The sequence below is a fragment of the Danio rerio genome, chromosome 5, assembly GCF_052040795.2.
Source record: "Danio rerio strain M-AB ecotype USA chromosome 5, GRCz13ab, whole genome shotgun sequence".
NCBI lineage: Eukaryota > Metazoa > Chordata > Actinopteri > Cypriniformes > Danionidae > Danio > Danio rerio.
Window position 1 is genome coordinate 8491292 of NC_141025.1, and position 21209 is coordinate 8512500.

Consider the following 21209-nt stretch of genomic DNA (forward strand, 5'->3'; position numbering starts at 1 on the left):
ATCATAATGACAGAAAGAAGACACACACTCAGAGATCGAGCCGAACGCACACACACTCACTGTGCACACGAAGCAGGTGTCGTGCCAGGTGCCGCCCAGGGCCTCTAGAAACTTGTCTCCCGCTTCTATTGGGAAATCACAGCCACGGCAACCCGTCCCAAACAGACTGTAAAAGTCTAAACACACAATTAAACCATGATTACAAAACACATTCCTCATACTTTAAGTATCAGCTTGAAGAATTTCTCTGATGCTCCTTGGGAAATACCTAGAATTAGGAAATTCATATAGACATAAAAAACACAGGGTGACACGGTGGCTCAGTGGTTAGCACTGTCGCCTCACAGCAAGAAGGTCGCTGGTTCGAGCCCCAGCTGAGCCAGTTGGCATTTCTGTGTGGAGTTTGCATGTTCTCCTCATGTTGGTGTGGGTTTCCTCCAAAAGCTCCAGCTTTCCCCCACAGTCAAATGTGCACATATACTGTAGGTGAATTGAATAAGCTAAATTTTCTGTAGTGTATGTGTGTGAATGATTGTGTATGGATGTTTCCCAGTACTAGGTTGCAGCTGAAAGGGCATCCGCTGTGTAAAACCTATGCTGGATTAGTTGGCGGTTCATTCCACTGTGGCGAATGCCTAATGAATAAAGGGACTAAGCTGAAGGAAAATGAATGAAAGAATGAATGAACAAGACGAGCAAAATAAATTGCATTACACTACTCAAAAAGGGTAATGAAAAAGGTTTACACAAAAATATTAAAGGAATAGCAGTGTTAATATTGGAGTGGTTTATCCAGCATATGTTTTACACAGCGGATGCCCTTCCAGCTGCAACCCATCACTGGGAAACATTTACACACTCATTCACTACGGGCAATTTTAGCATACCCAATTCACCTGTACTGCATTGTCTTTGGACTTGTGGGGGAAACTGGAGCATCCGGAGGAAACCTACAGGAACGCGGGGAGAACATGCAAACTCCACACAGAAATGCCAACTGACCCAGCCGAGGCTCGAACCAGCGACCTTCTTGCTGTGAGGTGAACGTGCTACCAACGGAACGTGCTACCCACTGCGCCACCGTGTCGCTTGAACCATCAACTATTTCAGCATATGTTTTATGCAGCGGATGCCCTTCCAGCTGCAACTCAGTACTGGGAAATACCCAAACACACTACAGCCAATTTAGTTAACCCAGTTCACCTATAGTGCATGTGTTTAGACTGTGGGTGAAACTGGAGCACCTGGAGGAAACCCATGCCAACACGGGTAGAACATGCAAACTCCACACTGAAATGCCAACTGACCCAGCCGGAACTCAAACCAGCAACCTTTTTGCTGTGAGGCAACAGTGCTAACCACTGCGCCACCCCTTAAGGATAAATATCCAATAGATTAATAAAAGTCTTCATTCACTCTCTGCTCAATCACACAGCACACAACAAAAATTCCTGTAATATTAAAAGATAACGTGCGTGGCTTTTTATAATCTGTGTGGGATGTTGTTCTTGTTGTTTTGGCCTCATTTTAGGGAACAAAAATCTCCACAATTAAAGCTTAAAATCAGCTGCATTGCCCCAAATGCCACCACAAAGACAAAGACTTAAATAAGAACCTCAATAGTGTCTTTAAAAAAAAGAATCAAACACATACAGCAAGTGCAGGAAGGTCTGAATGAGAGTTAGTTTCAGTTAGGGATGGCTGACGTGAAACTGACGTTTCGACACAGTTTCGAGATCCTGAAGCGCAAGTGGTTCAAAACACTGCACCGAAGCATGATTCGAAACACCCAAGTCACGTGACTAAAGTGATTCAAAGCATCGATCAGTTAAGAAGCGTTTCGAGACCTGGCAAATCTACAGTACATGTTACTGCCGGAGTCTGAGACTTTACCTGTCTCATATGGCCTAGTAGACTGTGCGTGTGCACACTGATACTATTCTTCCAATGCCTTTTGGGTTCGAATCCCGACTTGTACATATACTCCTAAATCATGGTTTTATGTATTTTAATCATGTTTCTGTTTAATGGTGTAGCCTAAATAGATTACAGCTGCGGATACGCCATCAATATAGCATCATTGTTGTATCACTAAAACAATAATTAATATATTTACAGTACTGTGATGGTTGGGTTTAGGGTTTGGGTAGACGTTAATGAAATACAATAAATGGGAAATTTAATGAATAATATAACAAATTCTTGATACCCTCTAGCCACAACTGTGTCTGATCTAGCAACAACCCTGTTTTAATACCAAAACAAGAAATATTTATTCACAAAGTGTTTATTCGGATGTCAGACCAATGTCGAAACAAAACGAAACAAGAACAAAGCATTACCAACTGATATTAAAGCATTTTAAAATAGCTGTAACAGCCTGGATTCGAACCCACTATCCCCACATTTAAGTCAGAAACCTTAACTGCTCCACTAAATCTCTTGAATATATGCTTCTACAAAGTGGAGTTTAATACCTCAATTTGCTAAAATGTTCTAGCTGAAGCTGTTTCGGTGCAATACATAAAATGACCACTAGGTGTCACTGTAGAGTGGGGTTTCGAAACGCTTCGAAGCTTCGACTCATTTTCTTCGATTGTTTCAGTGTTTCATGAAGCCTCCCTTTGCCCACCACTAGCTTCAGTGATATAAAACGCTATTTGCTCAACACAAGTAAAACAACAACAGAAGCAAGAGAAGAAACAAGCACCTCTCTCACAGTACGGCTCTCCATCCTCCAGGTGAAACGTATCATTTCTGATGGGTTGCTGACAGGAAGCGCACAGGAAGCAATACACGTGCCACGTCTGCTTGAGTGCATTGATCACTTCCTGTTAAAAGACGACATCATCATATTTATGTGGAGAGCGCATTTCCGTTCAACAGTTTGTGGTCAGTAAGACTTTTATTTTTTGGAAAAAATAGTGACATCAAGTCAAGTAACCTTCATTTCTCTAGCACTTTAGAGCTGTAGATTGCCTCACAGCTGTTTTAAGAGGAACAACAGGAAAATACTAAAAGTCAGATATATATATTTTTTTTGTCAGACAAATTCAATATATCAAACAGGTAGAAAAATAGTGATACAACCCTACAATGGGACAGTATGGAAAATGTAAATAAACAAGAAAGTTTTGATTTCAAAATGTACTTTGACTTGTATTTCATTGCAGACAATAGCCCCTTTCACACAGTGACATTAGTAAATATCCAGAATATCTGTTAAGAATTTACCGTGTAACGAACAAACGTTACATGCTTTAATTGTTGTTTTAGTTCCTTGTGATGTGAGAAGCAGGATTGCAGTATTACTACAGGCCACCAGGTTGCACTAGAGAGGAGTGAGAACTGGATATATTCCAGCTCACCATAGAGCAAGTGAGTCGTGTTTGGTAGAGGGAACCACATGGTAAACTTAGGCTACCGACCCACTCCGCTTCTGATTGTTTTAAGAACATTATTGTTGCTCCTAAAATGTGAGTATTGAATAAGTTTTAAGTTTGAATTGTATTGAATTGAATTGTATTTTCAATATTTAGTAGTGATTTGACCTATGTTTATTTCTTATGTAGACAGGACCAGGGGGCTGTTCCAGAAAGCAGGTTATGTGACATACCCGGGTAAGTTTGAGAGTAAGTAGGTGGATAACCTCAACTTTGGTTCCAAAATCGGAGGTAACTTCTGGGTATGTTAAGTAGCCATAGCAACTTACTCTCTGAAGATAACCTGCTCCGGAGCAGGTTATGTTCAGAGAGTAAGTTGCTATGTTTCAGAGTTTGTCTGTTTCAGAGAGTTTACTGAGCATTGCGTGCTCTTTTGATGAGAATATTTATGGATGTGGACGCACAGATACAAGTTTTTTCGTTGTGAGAGGGTTATAAGTGCATAGTTTTTTTCATAACCAAATTCATAATGTTAATGTATTTAACAAACCTTTTTGAAATCAAATGTGACAAACGGCGGGTCTGCGCTTACCATAAAAAACATTCAGTACAGCTCTTTGTATTCGCGTCGGCATTTTAGGCAACTGTACAATGTGGCAGTAGGACCACCTGTACAGTATGCCTGGCACTGAACTTTTTTACACTTTTGTACAGTTCCTTGGTCATACATTACTGCGTATCATTACACAGATGATTCAGAGCACGGGAATAGTGTAGTGGACAGTGCTCGATAAAGAACAACGGAGCGAGTTCGAATCTCACTTACAGATCTTGTGTTTTTTCTCTCCTTCTGCACCCTCACATTTTTCTGTATAATATTATAAGTGGCAGCTTTGTCTTTTGTAGGAAAATATATCTTTAATTTAAGATGTAGGACGTCGTTCTTATATATACATTCACGCACACACACCTACATTTTTTAATATAATATTTTTTTCAGGGTTTCTAAATGCTATTGTGTGCATTAATTGCAGCCGATTTTAAAGCTCCTTCAGTCACTAAAGGACACTGATAATATAAAATTTGTCCAAAGTATAAGTGTGCAGGTACAACTTAATTTTCTATCCTTAATCTTTTGGTGTTTCAACTATTAAACTCATTACTGCTTCGACTTACCAGCTCATCACACACCCCACCTCATCACTATATGTTGAGGCTAAATGGCTGATTTTCAGGAAGTAATGATTTAAGTGTATAACACAAATATAGTAAAAAAAAAAAAAACTATAAAGCAAATGTTGCTTAACACAATGTTTATTTTTATTATATTTGTATTATAAAATAGAATCATTACTGGGCACTACATTGTTACTTGGAGGACAAAAGATACCCTTTTCTGCCTTATACGATGACACGTACCTGCAGCCTGACCCAGAGGAAATCTCAGTGACCCAAGCAGACAAAACAGATGGAAGAGTGCTAAAAAAATATAATTAGTCAAAAAACTATGTTTAATCAAATAGTTTGGTCTGTTCATTTCTTCATTTCCTGAAATAAAATGAATGATTTTTACACTGCTTTATACACACCTTTCAACGTGTAACATATTTTTCATATACATTTCTCACCTTAAGGTGATGCTCATGTGACTTTATCTTTGAAGATGGACCTAATACAGCTACTTTAGAATTTAAATATGTAGATAAAAGATTTTGTGATCCAAGAGTAATATTCAAATATGGAAAAGTGCAGAAAATTCTTACACTGCTTGTTAGTTGAGGCAGAAGGAACTTCGTCTGCATGCAAAATAAAAAGAACCTAAAGCTATCTGACAACAATCACTTACAACAGTGACAGAGTGTGTGGTATAAGTCAAAAACTCAACCACTGAAAAGCCTTTATTACACAGCAGTTAAACAGGCCTCTTTCTATTAGCTGCATGTCAGAAAGAATATTCTAGTGTTAAATAAAGAGCTCCAGTAATTAAATATTACCTTTTATGATAATGTTTGTGTTTAATGACTTTGGACAGAGTTCTAGCTCCAGAAAGATTACAATTTCTATAAGCCTTATTAGTCAATACACATATTGTGGCCTTAAGAAATTAATGGCAAGAAAAATAAATGCATGAATGGTTACACAACATACTCAAAAAGGATGTTAAAGAGTAGTTTAATTTATCATTACAATAAAATGGAGGGTGGCATGTGTAATTTAATGAACTAATAAATGTTCTTATTATTTATTTTTTATTTTCTTATCTATTTCTTATTCTATATTTCTTTCCTTCGTTGAAGCAGATGTGTAATCTCTGTGTTTAAAACCTCCAGCTTCGCCTCTGTAAAGTGCGTTGCCCTTTTTTTCTCACCGTGACTTTCTATGGTGACTCGTGAATTCGGCGATCTACTGAAAATGCCTTCAGGTGTGTGCCGTGCACGCGCATTAACCCGCGGTTATCTTCAGGAGGTTGATTTAACTAACTCTTGTCACCTGTTTTGGAACCAACATACTCGCGGTAAGCAGGTTTTGGGTAAATCAACCGAAAGTTTAGGTTTTAGCAGATGGTAAGTTAACCCAGCTTTCTGGAATACCCCCCTGTTGTCCTAGAGATTTTCAGATAAGGTGTTTGTTGGTGCTTTCATTCATTTTCTTGTCGGCTTAGTCCCTTTATTAATCCGGGGTCGCCACAGTGGAATGAACCGCCAACTTATCCAGCAAGTTTTTACGCAGCGGATGCCCTTCCAGCTGCAACCTATCTCTGGGAAATTGGTGCTTTCAATGGACTTCAATGATTTGGTTTGAGCATTCTTTATGCTCCTCATTGGCGAGTGAACTATATGTGTACACTTGGAATGACGGTCAGTGACTCTTAGGCCGTACTCACACTAGGTACAGTTGCCTCGAACCGGGCCAAAGCACGCTTGTCCCCCCTCCCGTCTCCTCCGACGGCCCGCACTCACACCACAAATGGGCCTCGGCACGCTTACGTCATCGCTGCTGCGCTGTTCAGTGAGAAGCGCTCTCTCATTCAGCAGCACAGTGGAGATTTCTCTAGTTATATCGTTTCAGTTGTTTGTTATGCAGTGACATGCAGTCAAATATTTCGCAAAACAGTCCTTAGGGATGCGGTGACACGCAGTCAGAAATTTCGCAGAACAGTTCCGCAACTTTTGACACTCATAAACAATCATAATGCTCTCATGCTGCAGGAATGAGGAGGTCTGCTGAAGCCGCGCAGCTGTCGTGCAGTAAGGGGTTTGCGTTTACTGAACAGAAAGAATGATTAATAAATCCATATGAAACAGCCCCTTAAAAGTCACATCTCGCTTTCAGTTTCGGGCTTTGGCGCGTTTTGGACTCACACACAAGCGTACCGTGCCAAAGCCCAAGTTAACTGCGCTCAGGCACACCTCTTCCAACCGGGCCAGGGCCGGCCAAGTGAACCGTGCTTGAGCCCGATTCAGCGCACTCACACTTCTCAAACGATCCAGGAAACGGGCCTGGGCACGGTACGGATGGCATAGTGTGAGTAGGCCCTTAAATTCCTCATCGTACTTTGTTTTCCCAGTGTGAGGAAATGGATACTATTGCATCGCACTCAAATCCATCTACGCAACATTCACCTAACCATCTATTCATTTAAACAGACTGTTTATTTTCAATGACTGCTTGGTTCTGTAAATTGATTACTTTTGTTTGTGTGGACTATAAATACACCTGTTGAGAATTTAAACAAGAAGGAAAAAGAGAAAATAAAAAGTAAAAACTGGCCTGTGAAGTTTATTTTAATTTCAGTATGTGTGAAATAGATATTCTATGAACTCCCTCAGTGTAACATCATGCATGCTTAGAGGTGGTGCTACAACCGGTAAATTAAAAAAAAGCGCTGTTCCCACAGGCAAGAACGTTCCGAAAGTTTTCCGGAAAAGAGCATTCGCACATCTATTCCAAAATACCGATCAATTCTGACATCATTACCCAGAAATGGCCTCTAAACGGCTCTGTGGATTATTAAAAAATAAAGAAATGTTTAAAAGATCACAGGAGGGCTAATAATTTTGACGTCAACTATATTTCATGTTTATGAAGCACAGTGTCACGTACCCCCAGGATCTTGTGATGGCAGCGTGAGCAGGTCGGAGCAAAGAACTCTTCATAGCAGTGCTGGCAGTAAACGGAGCCCTGTTCCTCCACAAAGCCAAGCTCGCTCAGAGAAACACTGCAGTGAGCGCAGGTGAACTCCTCCGGGTGCCACGATTTACCCATCGCCACCAAAAATGGACCCCTGAAACGTACAAACATCAGTCAAGACAAACATAATCAATATGTAATACTGCTTTTATTTTAACATATGTTAAAGTCAGGCGACGCAGTAGCGCGGTAGGTAGTGCTGTCGCCTCACAGCAAGAAGGTCGCAGGTTCGATCCTCGGCTCAGTTGGTGTTTCTGTGTGGAGTTTGCATGTTCTCCCTGCGTTTGTGTGGGTTTCCTCCGGGTGCCACGGAGTCCCTCACAGTTCAAAGACATGCGGTACAGGTGAATTGGGTAGGCTAAATTGTCCGTAGTGTATGAGTGTGTGTGTGAATGTGTGTGTGGATGTTTCCCAGAGATGGGTTGCGGCTGGAAGGGCATACACTGTGTAAAAATGTGCTGGATAAGTTGGCGGTTCATTCCACTGTGGCAACCACGGATTAATAAAGGGACTAAGCCGAAAATAAAATAAATGAATGAATGTTAAAGTCAAAATTATTCGCCCTGCTGTGATTATTATTATTTTTTTTAATATTTCCCAAATGCTGTTTAACAGAGCAAGGACATTTTCACAGTATGTCTGATAATATTTTTACTTATGGAGAAAGTCTTATTTGTGTTATTTCGGCTAAAATAAAAGCAGTTTTAAAATTTTTAAACACCATTTTAAGGTCAATATAATTAGCCTCCTTAAGCTATATTTATTTTTCGATTGTCTGCAGAAGAAACCATCGTTATATAATAACTTGACCAGTTAAGTCTTTAAATGTCACTTTAAGCTGAAGTATTTCAAGTACTAATATCTTGAAAAATATATGGTAAATCATTATGTACGATTATCATGGCAAAAACATAATAGGAAATAAAACAAATAAGACTTTCTCCAAAAGAAAAACTGTTAGGGGAAATACTGTAAAAAATCCTTAATCTGTTAAACATCATTTGGTAGGAAGGGCAAATGATTTTTGACTTCAATCATATCTGTGTGTACCTGATCACCATGTCGCAGTGAGCACACATAGGAGTGCGAGTTCCAGCAGGAATGTGTTCTGCCCGCTGAACCAAAGAGGCTTCGTCTTTAGGGTGTGGGCGGGGCATGGGCCGATCCAGGGCGGGGCCTAGAGGTGTACTGCTGCTCACAACACCAAATGTGGGAGTAATGAAGCCTGCAGAAGGACATAAAAACACACAAATACACAGCATGGGACGCTTTAACACTTTAATTATAAAATATTTAGGATATTTTGAGCTATTTCTGCGCAGAACGTCGTATATTTTGGGAATGTAGTAACTTAAAACTTTAAACATGAAATAAAAATAATATGGCGGCACGGTGGCTCAGTGGTTAGCACTGTCGCCTCATAGCAAGAAGGTTGCTGATCCGAGTACCAGCTGGATCAGCTGGCATTTCTGTGTGGATTTTGCATGTTCTCCTCGTACTGGAGTGGGTTTTTTCCGGGTGCTCCAGTTTCCCCCACAGTCTAATCCAAACACATGCACTATAGGTGAAATGGGTATGTGAGTCTGAATGTGAGAGTGTATGGGTGCTTCCCAGTACTGGGTTGCTGCTGGAACAGTTTAGTGGTTCATTCCACTGTGATGACCCTTGATAAATAAAAGAGTAAGCTGAAAGAAAATGAATGAGTGAATGTAAAATAATATTATAGAGCACCTCTCATAGTCAAAAAGTGCTTTACAGTAAAATAAATAAATAAAACATTCCAAACAGGTTTAATTCCAAGTACAAATACCGCACAATTTTATGAAGCTTATGTGTTGGAAGGCTGTGGTCAGACGTTTTGGGTCTTCAGGTGTGAGGTTACTGTGTGTTCTTACCTGCGCTGTTTCTGACAGTTGTTGCTGGAGCTTTAATCATGGTTTTAACAGGACAAGTGATGTGAGCAGAGGGTTGACAATCATCCACATCCTCACTGAGAGAGAAAGAAAGAGAAAGAGATAAAAAGAGAGAGAAGACCAGAAGAGTAAAACTCAGGGTTCAAACTCATTTTTACTACTAAAATTCCAAGGTTTTTCCAGAACTTTCAAGTCCATTTCCATGACCTAATGTTTCCTGTAATGTCTACATATTAGTGCTGTCACTTTATTAAAATAAAATGACTAATTAATCACACTTTTTTGAAAATTAATCGTGATTAATCACATTTAAATAATTGAAACTTGTAATGTTGGCTATTCAAATGTAAAATTAATGTAAACGCAAGACAAAAACTAATAAATTAAACAAATAAACAAAAACTTAACAAATATAATTGTTTATAAGATTTTTTGTTTAACTTGTAACACAGATTTCTTTCATCAAGATCCTGGCTTGACAGCCATATTTATTACAGAAATAAAAACACGGGCATGTTAATACCATTAGAATTACAAAACAATCAATGCCAATAAAGAAAACATTGATTTCTAAGTTGGATTGTAAGTGGACTACAAGAAATGCCAAAATACAGCCATTGCACATATGGAAAATTGAAAATTATAATAACAATAAAGTATTGAATACAAACAATTGCACTCATTGTAAATGTGTATTGCTGTGAGTTGAGAACAGTAATTATAAAGTAGAAACAATTTTGCTTAGTCCTCCTTTACATTCAGACAGTTGTTAAGACAGTCCAGTCTGTTGACATTATCGGGGGACAATGTGGACTTTTTCTTTTGAATGATGTGAGCTGCGAGTGCAACGCAATCTCACGGCAATTTGTAACTTTTTGATTTAGTGGCTAAGGACAACGACGTTTAGGCAGGTTTGTTGCTAAGAAACCACAGACATAGACATAGACACTCTCTCACACACACACACACACACACACACACACAACCTGCACAGGACAGGGCAGCCGGAGCGACTTCAGATTCAACACGCAGATCGCGTTCATCAAATTTGCTTAAACTAAGCATTTTAAAGTATGGCTGTATTTACAAAGATTCTGACACAACAACGTGAAGCAGACACTTGTGTTTAAGGGGGAAACTCCGATTTGAATATGATTAAGATAATACTCTTATTAAGAGTCTACCATGTAAGCAGTGATTTTTGATTATCTTAAAGGACCACCATTTCACGAAATGCGGAGGTTTTTCTTTCCATTCGCCATGGGGTATCAAATTCCATTAAAAAAAGATTTTGATGATGCCTACACAGCACTAACAATGTGAGAGCAAGTGAATGGCCAAGGACAGAAAAGAACCAAGGACAACTAACCTATACTAACCTATAACATTTTTTTTTAATAGTTTTTCTGTGGACTCTTAAATTTCAAAATAAACTGTGATGCACAGCAATGAATGCGTGTGTGTGTCGTTATTACGATGATATGTACTCCATATCTAATAAGCGTTTTCTGTACAACTTACACAAAATTTAGCAAATACATTCTTTATAAGCTTCCCATTAAAAAACAACTAGCTGCAATGGCTGCTTGAGGGTTGTAGCTTTAAACTGATGTACAGTTTGTCAAGATTACTCATGTTTATTTTGATGTAATCTATTCATAAACATTGACGTGGAAAAACAGCGCCCCAAAGCGTCCGCTATCAATCTATCTTCCGGGGCGCTGCACGGTGGCTGACCCAGAGCCTTACGCCAAACATATGTGGTTTGTTTGTTTTGTTTTTTATTATTTGTGTTTTATGTTTTTATCACGTCTGTGTGGAGGAGCTTCCTGCACTGTTGAATATGAAGTTGATCAGGACATGGATCATTTAGAACGCTCTGTGGTTTTCATTTTCCGTCAACAACAAATTGGCTGTGTCTAAGGTGTGATTTATTTTAGAGAGCACCTGTAGTCTCTACAAAGACACGCAGGGCAGATGAATATTGAACCGATAAAACTGGATTGCTCCGAAATTATACGTAATCCAAGATTTAAAGGAAGAAGCTTGAAGAAATTTTTTTATACCATCTGCTATTAACATATTGAATAAATGACCATGAAGTAGTTTGTATGTCTAGGGTTGTGTATTGGTAATCTGTGGTGTAGGAAGCTCTGTGTTTATGCTCTGTGTTTTGTATTTATGATGTTTTGGAGGGCAAAAATGAATTTCTACTTGTGTGGACAATAAAGATTTTTAGATTCTAAATAATGGAGTAAAAGTTTATCATCTGCATGCATTTTTAAAGAGATAGTTCGTAGTTCCCGAGTCATATTGAAGATCTGTTCAAAATGAACCAATCATTCATGAACGACTCATCACTACCATTTTCATTTCATTCTTCACTTGTTTCAAACATTTATGAGTTTTCTTTTTATTAAATGAACACAAAGAGAGTATATTTAAAAACTACAGTATTGAAACAAGTGAAGTGTGAGTAAATAGTGAGTACAGTTTAATCTTTGAGTGAACTGTCCCTTTATGGCCTTTGACTGTGTGAACATTTCAATATTTCATTTCATTTCATTTTCTTGTTGGCTTAGTCCCTTTATTAATCCGGGGTCGCCACAGCGGAACAAACTGCCAACTTATCCAGCAAGTTTTTTTTACGCAGTGGATGCCCTTCCAGCCGCAACCCATCTCTGGGAAACATTTACACACACATTCACACACTACGGACAATTTAGCTAACCCAATTCACCTGTACTTTGGACTGTGGGGCAAACCGGAGCACCCGGAGGAAACCCACGCGAAGGCAGGGAGAACATGCAAACTCCACACAGAAACACCAACTGAGCCGAGGTTCGAACCAGCGACCCAGCGACCTACTTGCTGTGAGGCGACAGCACTACCTACTGCGCCACTGCCTCGCCCATTTCAATATTTCAGAGTTTAAAACATCCGGACACAAGAAATGTTTTGTAGAGTTAATAAAGATTAAATAATATACAATGAAGACTTTGCAGTGTTGATTATTCAGTATGTGTACCTGAATAGTGAATACCTGAAAACTATCATTCACTTTTATCTTCACTATATTTTATTTATCTATGCTTGTCATTTATTTGTTATATATTATTGGAGATTCACTCCTCTACAAAATCCCCTCAATTATTCCAAATAAACCTGTTAAATCATCTGGTGAAATTGTGTTTACATCACAATATACATCACAGAAATACAAAATACTGTAATGTCAGACTTTTCCAATATGGCACAGTTCAAGTATGTCCTAATTCAAGTATGAAGATAAAACTCATTTCCATGACATTTTTCTAAACTTTGTGTTTTTTTTTTTCCTAAACTTTTCCGGGCCTGAAAAATGCCATGTCAAAATTTCATGACTTTTCCAGGTTTTCCATGACCGTTTGAACCCTGAAAACTGCATGAGGCTGTTTCTTCAAGTCAATTCAAGTTAAGCTTTGTTGCTATTCTGCTACATGTCTGGACATTTAGTGGAGAGAAATGTTGTGTTTCGCAGGACTGCAGTGCTACACAAATATACATAATCATAATCATGAACAACACTGGACGTAAGAGCTATTTTAAACCTATACATAACCAAAGTCCCTTTAAGGCAGAGGTGTCAAACTCAATCCCTGGAGGGCCGAAGCCCTTCACAGTTTAGTTCCAACCCTCCTCCAACACACTTATCTGTAGGTTTCAAACAAGCCTGAAGGACTCAATTAGTTTGATCAGGTGTGTTTAATTAGGGTTGGAACTAAACTGTGCAGAGCTGCGGCCCTTTTGGAACGGAGTTTGACACCTGTGCTTTAAGGCAAGTAATGTCACTCGGCGGCCATCTTTGAAACGCCTCTCGGGCAGTATGCTCAGGCATTCTGTTTGAATGGGGAAACATCAAATTCTCCAAAACTGCTTGCCAAGCTTAGATTACATTTCATATTACGAATAACCAATAAAATTAAACAACAGCTGTCTATTTAGTTTCATTCCTAAATGTTCATATCACACAAAATCTGCAAAAACTCACGTTTGTTAGAGCCCCTCCCTCAATGAATTGTCTTTCTATAGCGATTGTTGATTGGCTCCTGGACTAGAAGGCAGGCTTTATTCACCATATAGAAATCGCTGATTGGCTCCTGTACTAGAAGGCGGGGCTTCATTCACATATTCCAAAGAGGTTAGAATCACCAAGAGGCGACACTCAATAGAACGTTCCATTGCATCAGCAGCGCCCAGCAACAGCCCCGAATTCCACCATTTTGGAGTGAAAGCGGTCGGCCGTCCATTGGATCTTATTGCTGTTGTGATGGCAAGCAGCTGCTTTGTTTTTTATTTATTTATTTAAAAAGCGCATTGAAGCTGAGATACAATCTGAAAGACGACAATACAACACATACTATGACAACTATCAGCACTTCAACAGTTTATTTTACAGACTTATAATATGCTGTTGTTCTATTGGAGTTTTCATTTCAAAAATGTTCGCCGCGCCATCTAGTGGCTGTTTCCCAAATCGCACTAGAGTGTCACCTCATTTTATGCTCTTTGCAGTTACACTTTTCCCCATTCAAAAGTATACAAGAGTGACACGTCTTGTGTATTCTACTGTCTTTGACATAACTAACATGAAGGGCGGCACGTTGGCTCGGTGGTTAGCATTTTCGCTTCACAGCAAGAAGGCCGCTAGTTTGAGTTCCGACTGAGCCAGTTGGAATTTCTATATGGAGTTTGCATGTTCTCACTGTGTTGGTGTGGGTTTCCTCCGGGTGCTCAGGTTTCCCACACAGTCCAAACACATGCGCTATAGGTGAACTGAGTAAGCTAAATTGGCCATAGTGTATGAGTGCGTGTGTGAATGAGTGTACGGGTGTTTCCAAGTACTGGGTTGTGGCTGTGTAACGGAGGCCAGCTAGTGTGTGCTGTGCAGGTAAACCTCACTCCTCTGACCTCTAAAGGTGCTCTAGCGACAGACGCTAGAGGCCATGGTCTTTAGCCTCCTTGTTAGAGCAACTGACTTCCATGCGGAAGGTCGCTGGTTCGAAACCAGCTCGGAGAGGGTTGGGTGGGGTAGGATCGGTGGGTTTACAGCTGGAAGGGCATCCATTGCATGAAACATGCTGGAATAGTTGGCGATTTGTTCTGCTAAGGCGACCTCTGATAAATAAGGGACTAAGCCAAAGGAAAATCAATGAATGAATGAACATAGCTAACATACCAGAGCGATGATCTAACTATATGTAACGGAGGCCAGCTAGTAAGTGTATACCATCCATACTTAAACTATACACATAACCTAAGACAAACTATACAAGTACTTTACGTAAAAAACAGAAACAATATTGTGTTTATTCTGCCAATAGGGTAAGCAAAACAATCTTGTTTTTCCTTTCGAGATTTTGCTTACCCCATTGGCAGATTATTTTGCTTGTTTTAAGGAAAAGCTAACTTAATTTTGTTATATTATTTCTTAAAACAAGACAAGAGCTGCATCTCAAATGGCACACTATACACTCATGCACTATGTACTTCTGCACTTAAACATTCAACAGGATAGTATATGTATGTAGTGTCGTCCTAAATGGAGCACCAATGTTTTTTTTTACTAAGCAGAAATTCAATCCGTTTCCCTGATGACGTTTGACGGTTGCCAAATCACTCTCGTAGGAGAATTTTGCTTTCACCATCCACAATAAACAAAGTTTCCAACATGTGCACCCGATAGCTCCGCCCCTTCCGCTACGTAGGCAAACCTGCGGTCGTTGAGTGCGTGAAGTGTCCATCATTACACACTTCATTTTAGCGGCTGAATGAGTGCATCATCCGGGTAATTAAAGTGCACTTATTATTGTTAGAGTTTTCAGTGTGAACGCACCACTTACACTCTTTATACTACAAAATGGTGTAGCATAGTGCATACGTATGCGATTTGGGACGCAGCTAAGATGTTTTGCTTGTCTAGAAAATGCTTCTTGATTTAAGAGTTTTTAGATATTTGGACTAGAAACAAGACAAATAAGAAAAGCCTTTTTTGCAGTAAAGTCGCTGCTAGTCTGAATGAGGCATCAAAGCTCTTTACCATAAAGTTAACTTGATTTCAACTCTCCCACCTTTGATTGAAAATCAATGTCTTACGGCTACTTTGACGATCTTGCCGCTTTCAGTGAACACACAGTAAGCCAAATGAATGTTTAGAAATGTGTTGAAAAATTGTCTCTCCGATAAATAAAAATTGGGGAAAATATATATAAAGAAGAAGCGCTGCCGCCTCACAACAAGAAGGTCGCTGGTTCGATTCCCTGTTGGGTCAGTTGGCATTTCTGCGTGGACTTTGCATGTTCTTCCTTTGTTGGTGTGGGTTTCCTCCGGTTTCCAAGCTAAATTGGCCGTAGTGTATGAGTGTGAATGAGAGTGCATGGGTGTTTCCCAGTACTGGGTTGCGGCTGGAAGGGCATCCGCTGCATAAAACATATGCTGGATAAGTTGGTGGTTCATTCTGCTGTGGCAACCCCAGATTTATAAAACGACTAAGGCCCCGTTTACACTAGTGCGTTTTAGTTTTAAAACGGCGTTTTAGAATGAAAACGATCCACGTCCACACTCGCGTTTTACCCAGCGTTTCTGAACAGCTCTCCGTCCACACCAAAACGCTGAAAACGCACATCACGTGACCACACACACACACACTTTGGCAATTGCTGGAGCCCATCTACCCAGATGAGAGCTCTGCTAGTCGGACTTCTCATCAAGCATCTCCCGCTGGATCTAATCTCACTATATTTATTAAACGTGATATTTCATTCATCTTATTGTCTTTATCTAACGACATATTCCCTGACTTTGGTCATTGGAATCTATTACTTGTTCTCAGGTAACGTGTTTTGGCTGAGCGCAAAGATAAGTTAATGATTAATGTAAGCACGTAGCCTACATTCTGCATATTGACTGATCGCTTGCCTTTATTTCCTATAATGTATAAACTTATTGTATGTTATACTTTTATAATGGCCATTATCGATTATTAAAACTGATATTCAGCAAAAGAGAGGGGATGTTTCGTATTTTCACTGAAATTGAAAGGAGGCAGTTGTTATCGGCTCCGTTTTGTTATAAATATCCACACAGTGAAGATGACGCTCATATATGCAGCACGGCGCCTCAACATTTCTGCTGTCTGTTTAGTTGTTAATATTAAAATAAAAATAGGCAGTTCCTTATATCAAGTTTACATTTTATTGTTGAGAAAGTGAAACAACGAAGCCAGGGTGATGTGAATGAAGTTATAAAGTACACTGTTCCCTGTGAAGATTGACGCGTGTCCTCGGTATGTTTTCAATATCAAACTGAGAAGAAGAGATGCAGCCTTGATCAAACTTGCGAAGTCTGAACTTACACGGAGAAGATTCAGGACTGAACTGTGTGTTAGGCTACTTAATATTGAGGAAAAGCCCCAATCAGAGAGGCGAATGTCTGCAGCCCCGCCTCCGTTTTCAGATGTCTCCGTCTTTCCCCATCCACACTGAGACGGAGCAGCAGCGTTTTAGAATGAAAACGGCCTCTCCTGCGTTTTCGAAACGCTCCGTTTTCGGCGCTCGAGAACTCCGCCGTAGTGTGGACGGATGGCGTAACCGTAGCAAAACTTATGCGTTTTCAAACTAAAACGCACTAGTGTAAACGGGGCCTAAGTCAAAAAGAAAAGGAATGAATAAATAAACATATAAAGGAGGGCTAATAATTCTGACTTCAGCTGTATATAAAACATTTTACACATATAAACATTTGACTTTTTATACAAAAGAGTCATTGAGAAACATCAATCTCATCAGTCTAAATACTAGTGGTGTGTGTTCACGATGCTTTCGAAGAGTTTAACACACTGTTTTTAAAAGCAGTAGTCAGTATGCAGTCAGCAGTGGGCTACTACTCCAAAGTAAACACAGCCGAAGCCACACACAGAGCTCACACACACACACACACACACACACACACACACACACACACACACACACACACACACACACACACACACACACACACACACACACACACACACACACACACCAGATAGAGCTCATTTCTACTGTACATACAGTATAGACAGACTTTCCATCATTACACTCATTAAACACTTGAGCTGCGCCATCCAACAGCTTCAGCTGAGGCAGACGGCAAGTGAATATTGATGGACAGGAAGACAGAAGTTTGGCTCTGAGTGACTGGTGATCTTACCCAACCTTGGCCAAAACACACACATGTGCACATGCACACATTAAGACACACAGGTACACAAATAAACAGACACAAAGACACACACACACACACACACACACACACTCCTAAGCACACCAACACACACACACACACACATACACACACACACAGATGCAGAAACTGACACACACAGACACGCAAAGAGACACAAACAGAAACACACACACACACACACACACACACACACACACAGAAAGACACAAAGAAAGATACACAAAGACCCACATACACACAGGTACACACATACATACTCAGATGCAGACACAAAGACATACACACAGAAACAGACACACAGAGAGAGAGATAAACACACAAAGACGCACACAGAAACTTACTGTACAAGGACACACGGAAACAGACACACCAAAAGACACATACATACAGACACACATGTACACACACAGACACACACACTAAGAAAAACACAGATGCTCAAACACACACACACACAAACATGCAGAAACACAGACACACACAAAGTGAGAGAGAGTGAGAAAGACTGACACAAACAAACACACACACACACACAATTCCAGTCTGATTCTCTGGCACACAACTGTCGTCGTCTGTCAATCTCTCCTAATGACAAGCCCACCGCAGCACCAGTGTTGTTATGACGACAGCAGCAGCCATACAAACCCAGAAGACCACCTCAAACTTCATGAAATCAGCCTTTCAGACCCTCCACACTATGGCAGGATGTTTTTTTTTTCAGATTTCCAAGACCTAAAATTTATCCTGTGCAGTGGTAGAAAGAGTACTGAAAATCATAGTATAAGTATCATTGCTTGTCTAAAAATGTAGAGCAAGTAGAGTAAAAGTATCTGATGTAAATATTACTCAAAGTATGAGTAAAATGTGGTAATAAGATCTAACTGTACTGTGCATTTATACTGTGGCAATATTCGTCGACTGTATGTAAACACACAAAAACAACATTAACATATTTGAAATCAATTAACTCAGAAAATCAACATTTATTACTTGAGTTATTCATTCAATGTCATATAATAACTTTCCTTCAAATTCTACTAAACTAGCAATTCATTCGTTTGCCACAGCGGAATGAACCGCCAACTATTCCAGCATATGTTTTACACAGTGGATGCCCTTCCAGCTGCAACCCAGTACTAGGAAACACCCATACACACTTATTCACTACGGCCAATTTAGTTAATCCAATTCACCTATAGCGCATGTGATTGGAGCCCCCGGAGGAAACCCACAATAACACAGGGAGAACATGCAAACTCCACACAGAAATGGAACTCGAACCAGCGGCTTTCTTGCTGTGAGGCGACAGTGCTAACCACTGAGGCACCGTTCTGCCCCTGAACTAGTTATTAGCTGTTATTAGCACTTCTGACTTTTGATCTGAACTTGATTTTATGATGAATAATCCTGGGGTAAAGGAATAAGACTAATGACTAATAACTACTAGCACACTCTTTGATATAAGCAGCAAAACACAACAACAACAACAACAACAACAAACAGATTATTGATAAAGCAGCACAAACTAATATAATCTATCCTTGTTGTTCCGTGTAGACAGAGACGCACACAAAGACGACAGAAAACAGACACGTCTGCACATGACCTGTCTCCAGTTATAGACCGATCGTTATGCCTCACAGCCAATCAGATTCATTACAGAGGAAATAATCCAATCAGAGAGGAGCAACGCAGCAGAATAATTGAATGAGAGAGCAGCAATTGGGTAAACGCACAGTCAGATCTTCATCAATTGCAGACACAAGCATATGACAGTGGAAAAGTTGCTACATATAATTTGGATATGGATTATAAATAATATTTGGCTAACATCACATACCATTGAACAGTATTTATAAAAGATTTATTAATGTTTTAATGATGCATTTTAAACATTGAACTAGTTGGTGTATTATAAACGCACATTAATTAACAATGCATGACAGCATTTAAAAAAAAAAAATTTAAAAATAACAATTAGCTATACTGATATATAATATAGAAATACAGCGGGGAAAATAGGTATTGAATACGTCACATTTTTTCTCAGAAAACATATTTCTAAAGGTGCTGTTTACTTGAAATTCTCACCAGATGTTGCAAACAACTACAGAAATCCATATGTGCAAAGAAAATTAAACTAATTCGATTACAAATCAAGTTATGAATAAAAAAAGTATGCAGGGAAAAATACTGAACACATGAAGAAAGGGAGGTGTAGAAAGGCAGTGAACGCCCAGACAGCAGCTGTAATCTTACAGTAGTTCTTTAGCAACCCTCTGCTCGTCATCAGTGTAAATGAATATCAGCTGCTTCAGTCCAACATCTGAATGAAGATGAAACCAGGGTGGACATTGAGTGAACCTGCCTAGTAAACCTAATTAACCTCGTTAAGCCTTTGAATGTCACTTAAAGCTGTATAGAAGTGTCTTGAAAAATATCTATTTAAAATATTATATAATATAATGTATATATAAGGGGGTGCTGTGCCCCAGTACAGCATTATGTCTAGCAATGCCCATGGACCAACTCCTTATTTGAAAGGATATAACAGTTTGATAAATCTGTTTTTTTTTAAATGCACCAAAAACTATTAGCATTCACTGAAGAATTGATCAAAATATTCATTTTCAAAAGGGTGTGTAGTGTGAGCACTGAGTGTATATATATATATATATATATATATATATATATATATATATATATATATATATATATATATATATATATATATTCTACACATATAAATACTTCTATACTATATATTATACACCTAGGATATAAATATCAACACACACACACACAATATTGTTTCCTATTTAAAGCCTGAAAACATGTGCTAATTTTTTTGAAGTTCAATAATTTCCAATAAAACCTCACAAATTTAAATTAAGTTGTATAGTTGTGTATGTAAGTTTATGTAAAAGCTATTCAAATGGAGTCAGACGGGCTGATGGAGGGATGGATAAATAAATAAATATTTTGCCAAAATTGCCTTTAAAAGAAATGTATTAGGGGGCGATGCAGTGACGCAGTAGGTAGTGCTGTCGCCTCATAGTAAGAAGGTCACTGGGTTGAACCTCGGCTCAGTTGGCGTTTCTGTGTGGAGTTTGCATGTTCTCCCTGCGTTTGTATGGGTTTCCTCCGGGTGCTCCGGTTTCCCCGGAGTCCAAAGACATGCGGTACAGGTGAATTGGGTAGGCTAAATTGTCCGTAGTGTATGAGTGTGTGTTGGTGTGTGTGGATGTATCCCAGAGATGGGTTGCGGCTGGAAGGGCATCCGCTGCGTAAAAACTTTCTGGACAAGTTGGTGGTTCATTCCGCTGTGGCGACCCCGGATTAATAAAGGGACTAAGCCGACAAGAAAATGAATGAATGAATGAGGAATGTATTGTTTAGACCTGTTATCTTTTCAGTAGTCTGAAAAAAGACATGTAATGAAAGCAAAATAAGTGAA

At 39.4% G+C, this 21209-nt stretch overlaps 1 protein-coding gene across 9 annotated transcripts in view; it reads right to left on the minus strand.

Annotated features, from left to right (window-relative positions):
- The window catches only part of pdlim5a (PDZ and LIM domain 5a), a 134749-nt gene that overhangs the window by 5881 nt on the left and 107659 nt on the right, over nt 1–21209 (minus strand). For all 9 annotated transcript variants that reach the window (NM_001002654.3, XM_087251670.1, XM_087251668.1 and 6 more), the window contains 5 exon segments: nt 61–176; nt 2711–2831; nt 7488–7668; nt 8625–8799; nt 9470–9564. In NM_001002654.3, the coding sequence (NP_001002654.3) occupies nt 61–176; nt 2711–2831; nt 7488–7668; nt 8625–8799; nt 9470–9564 (688 nt within the window).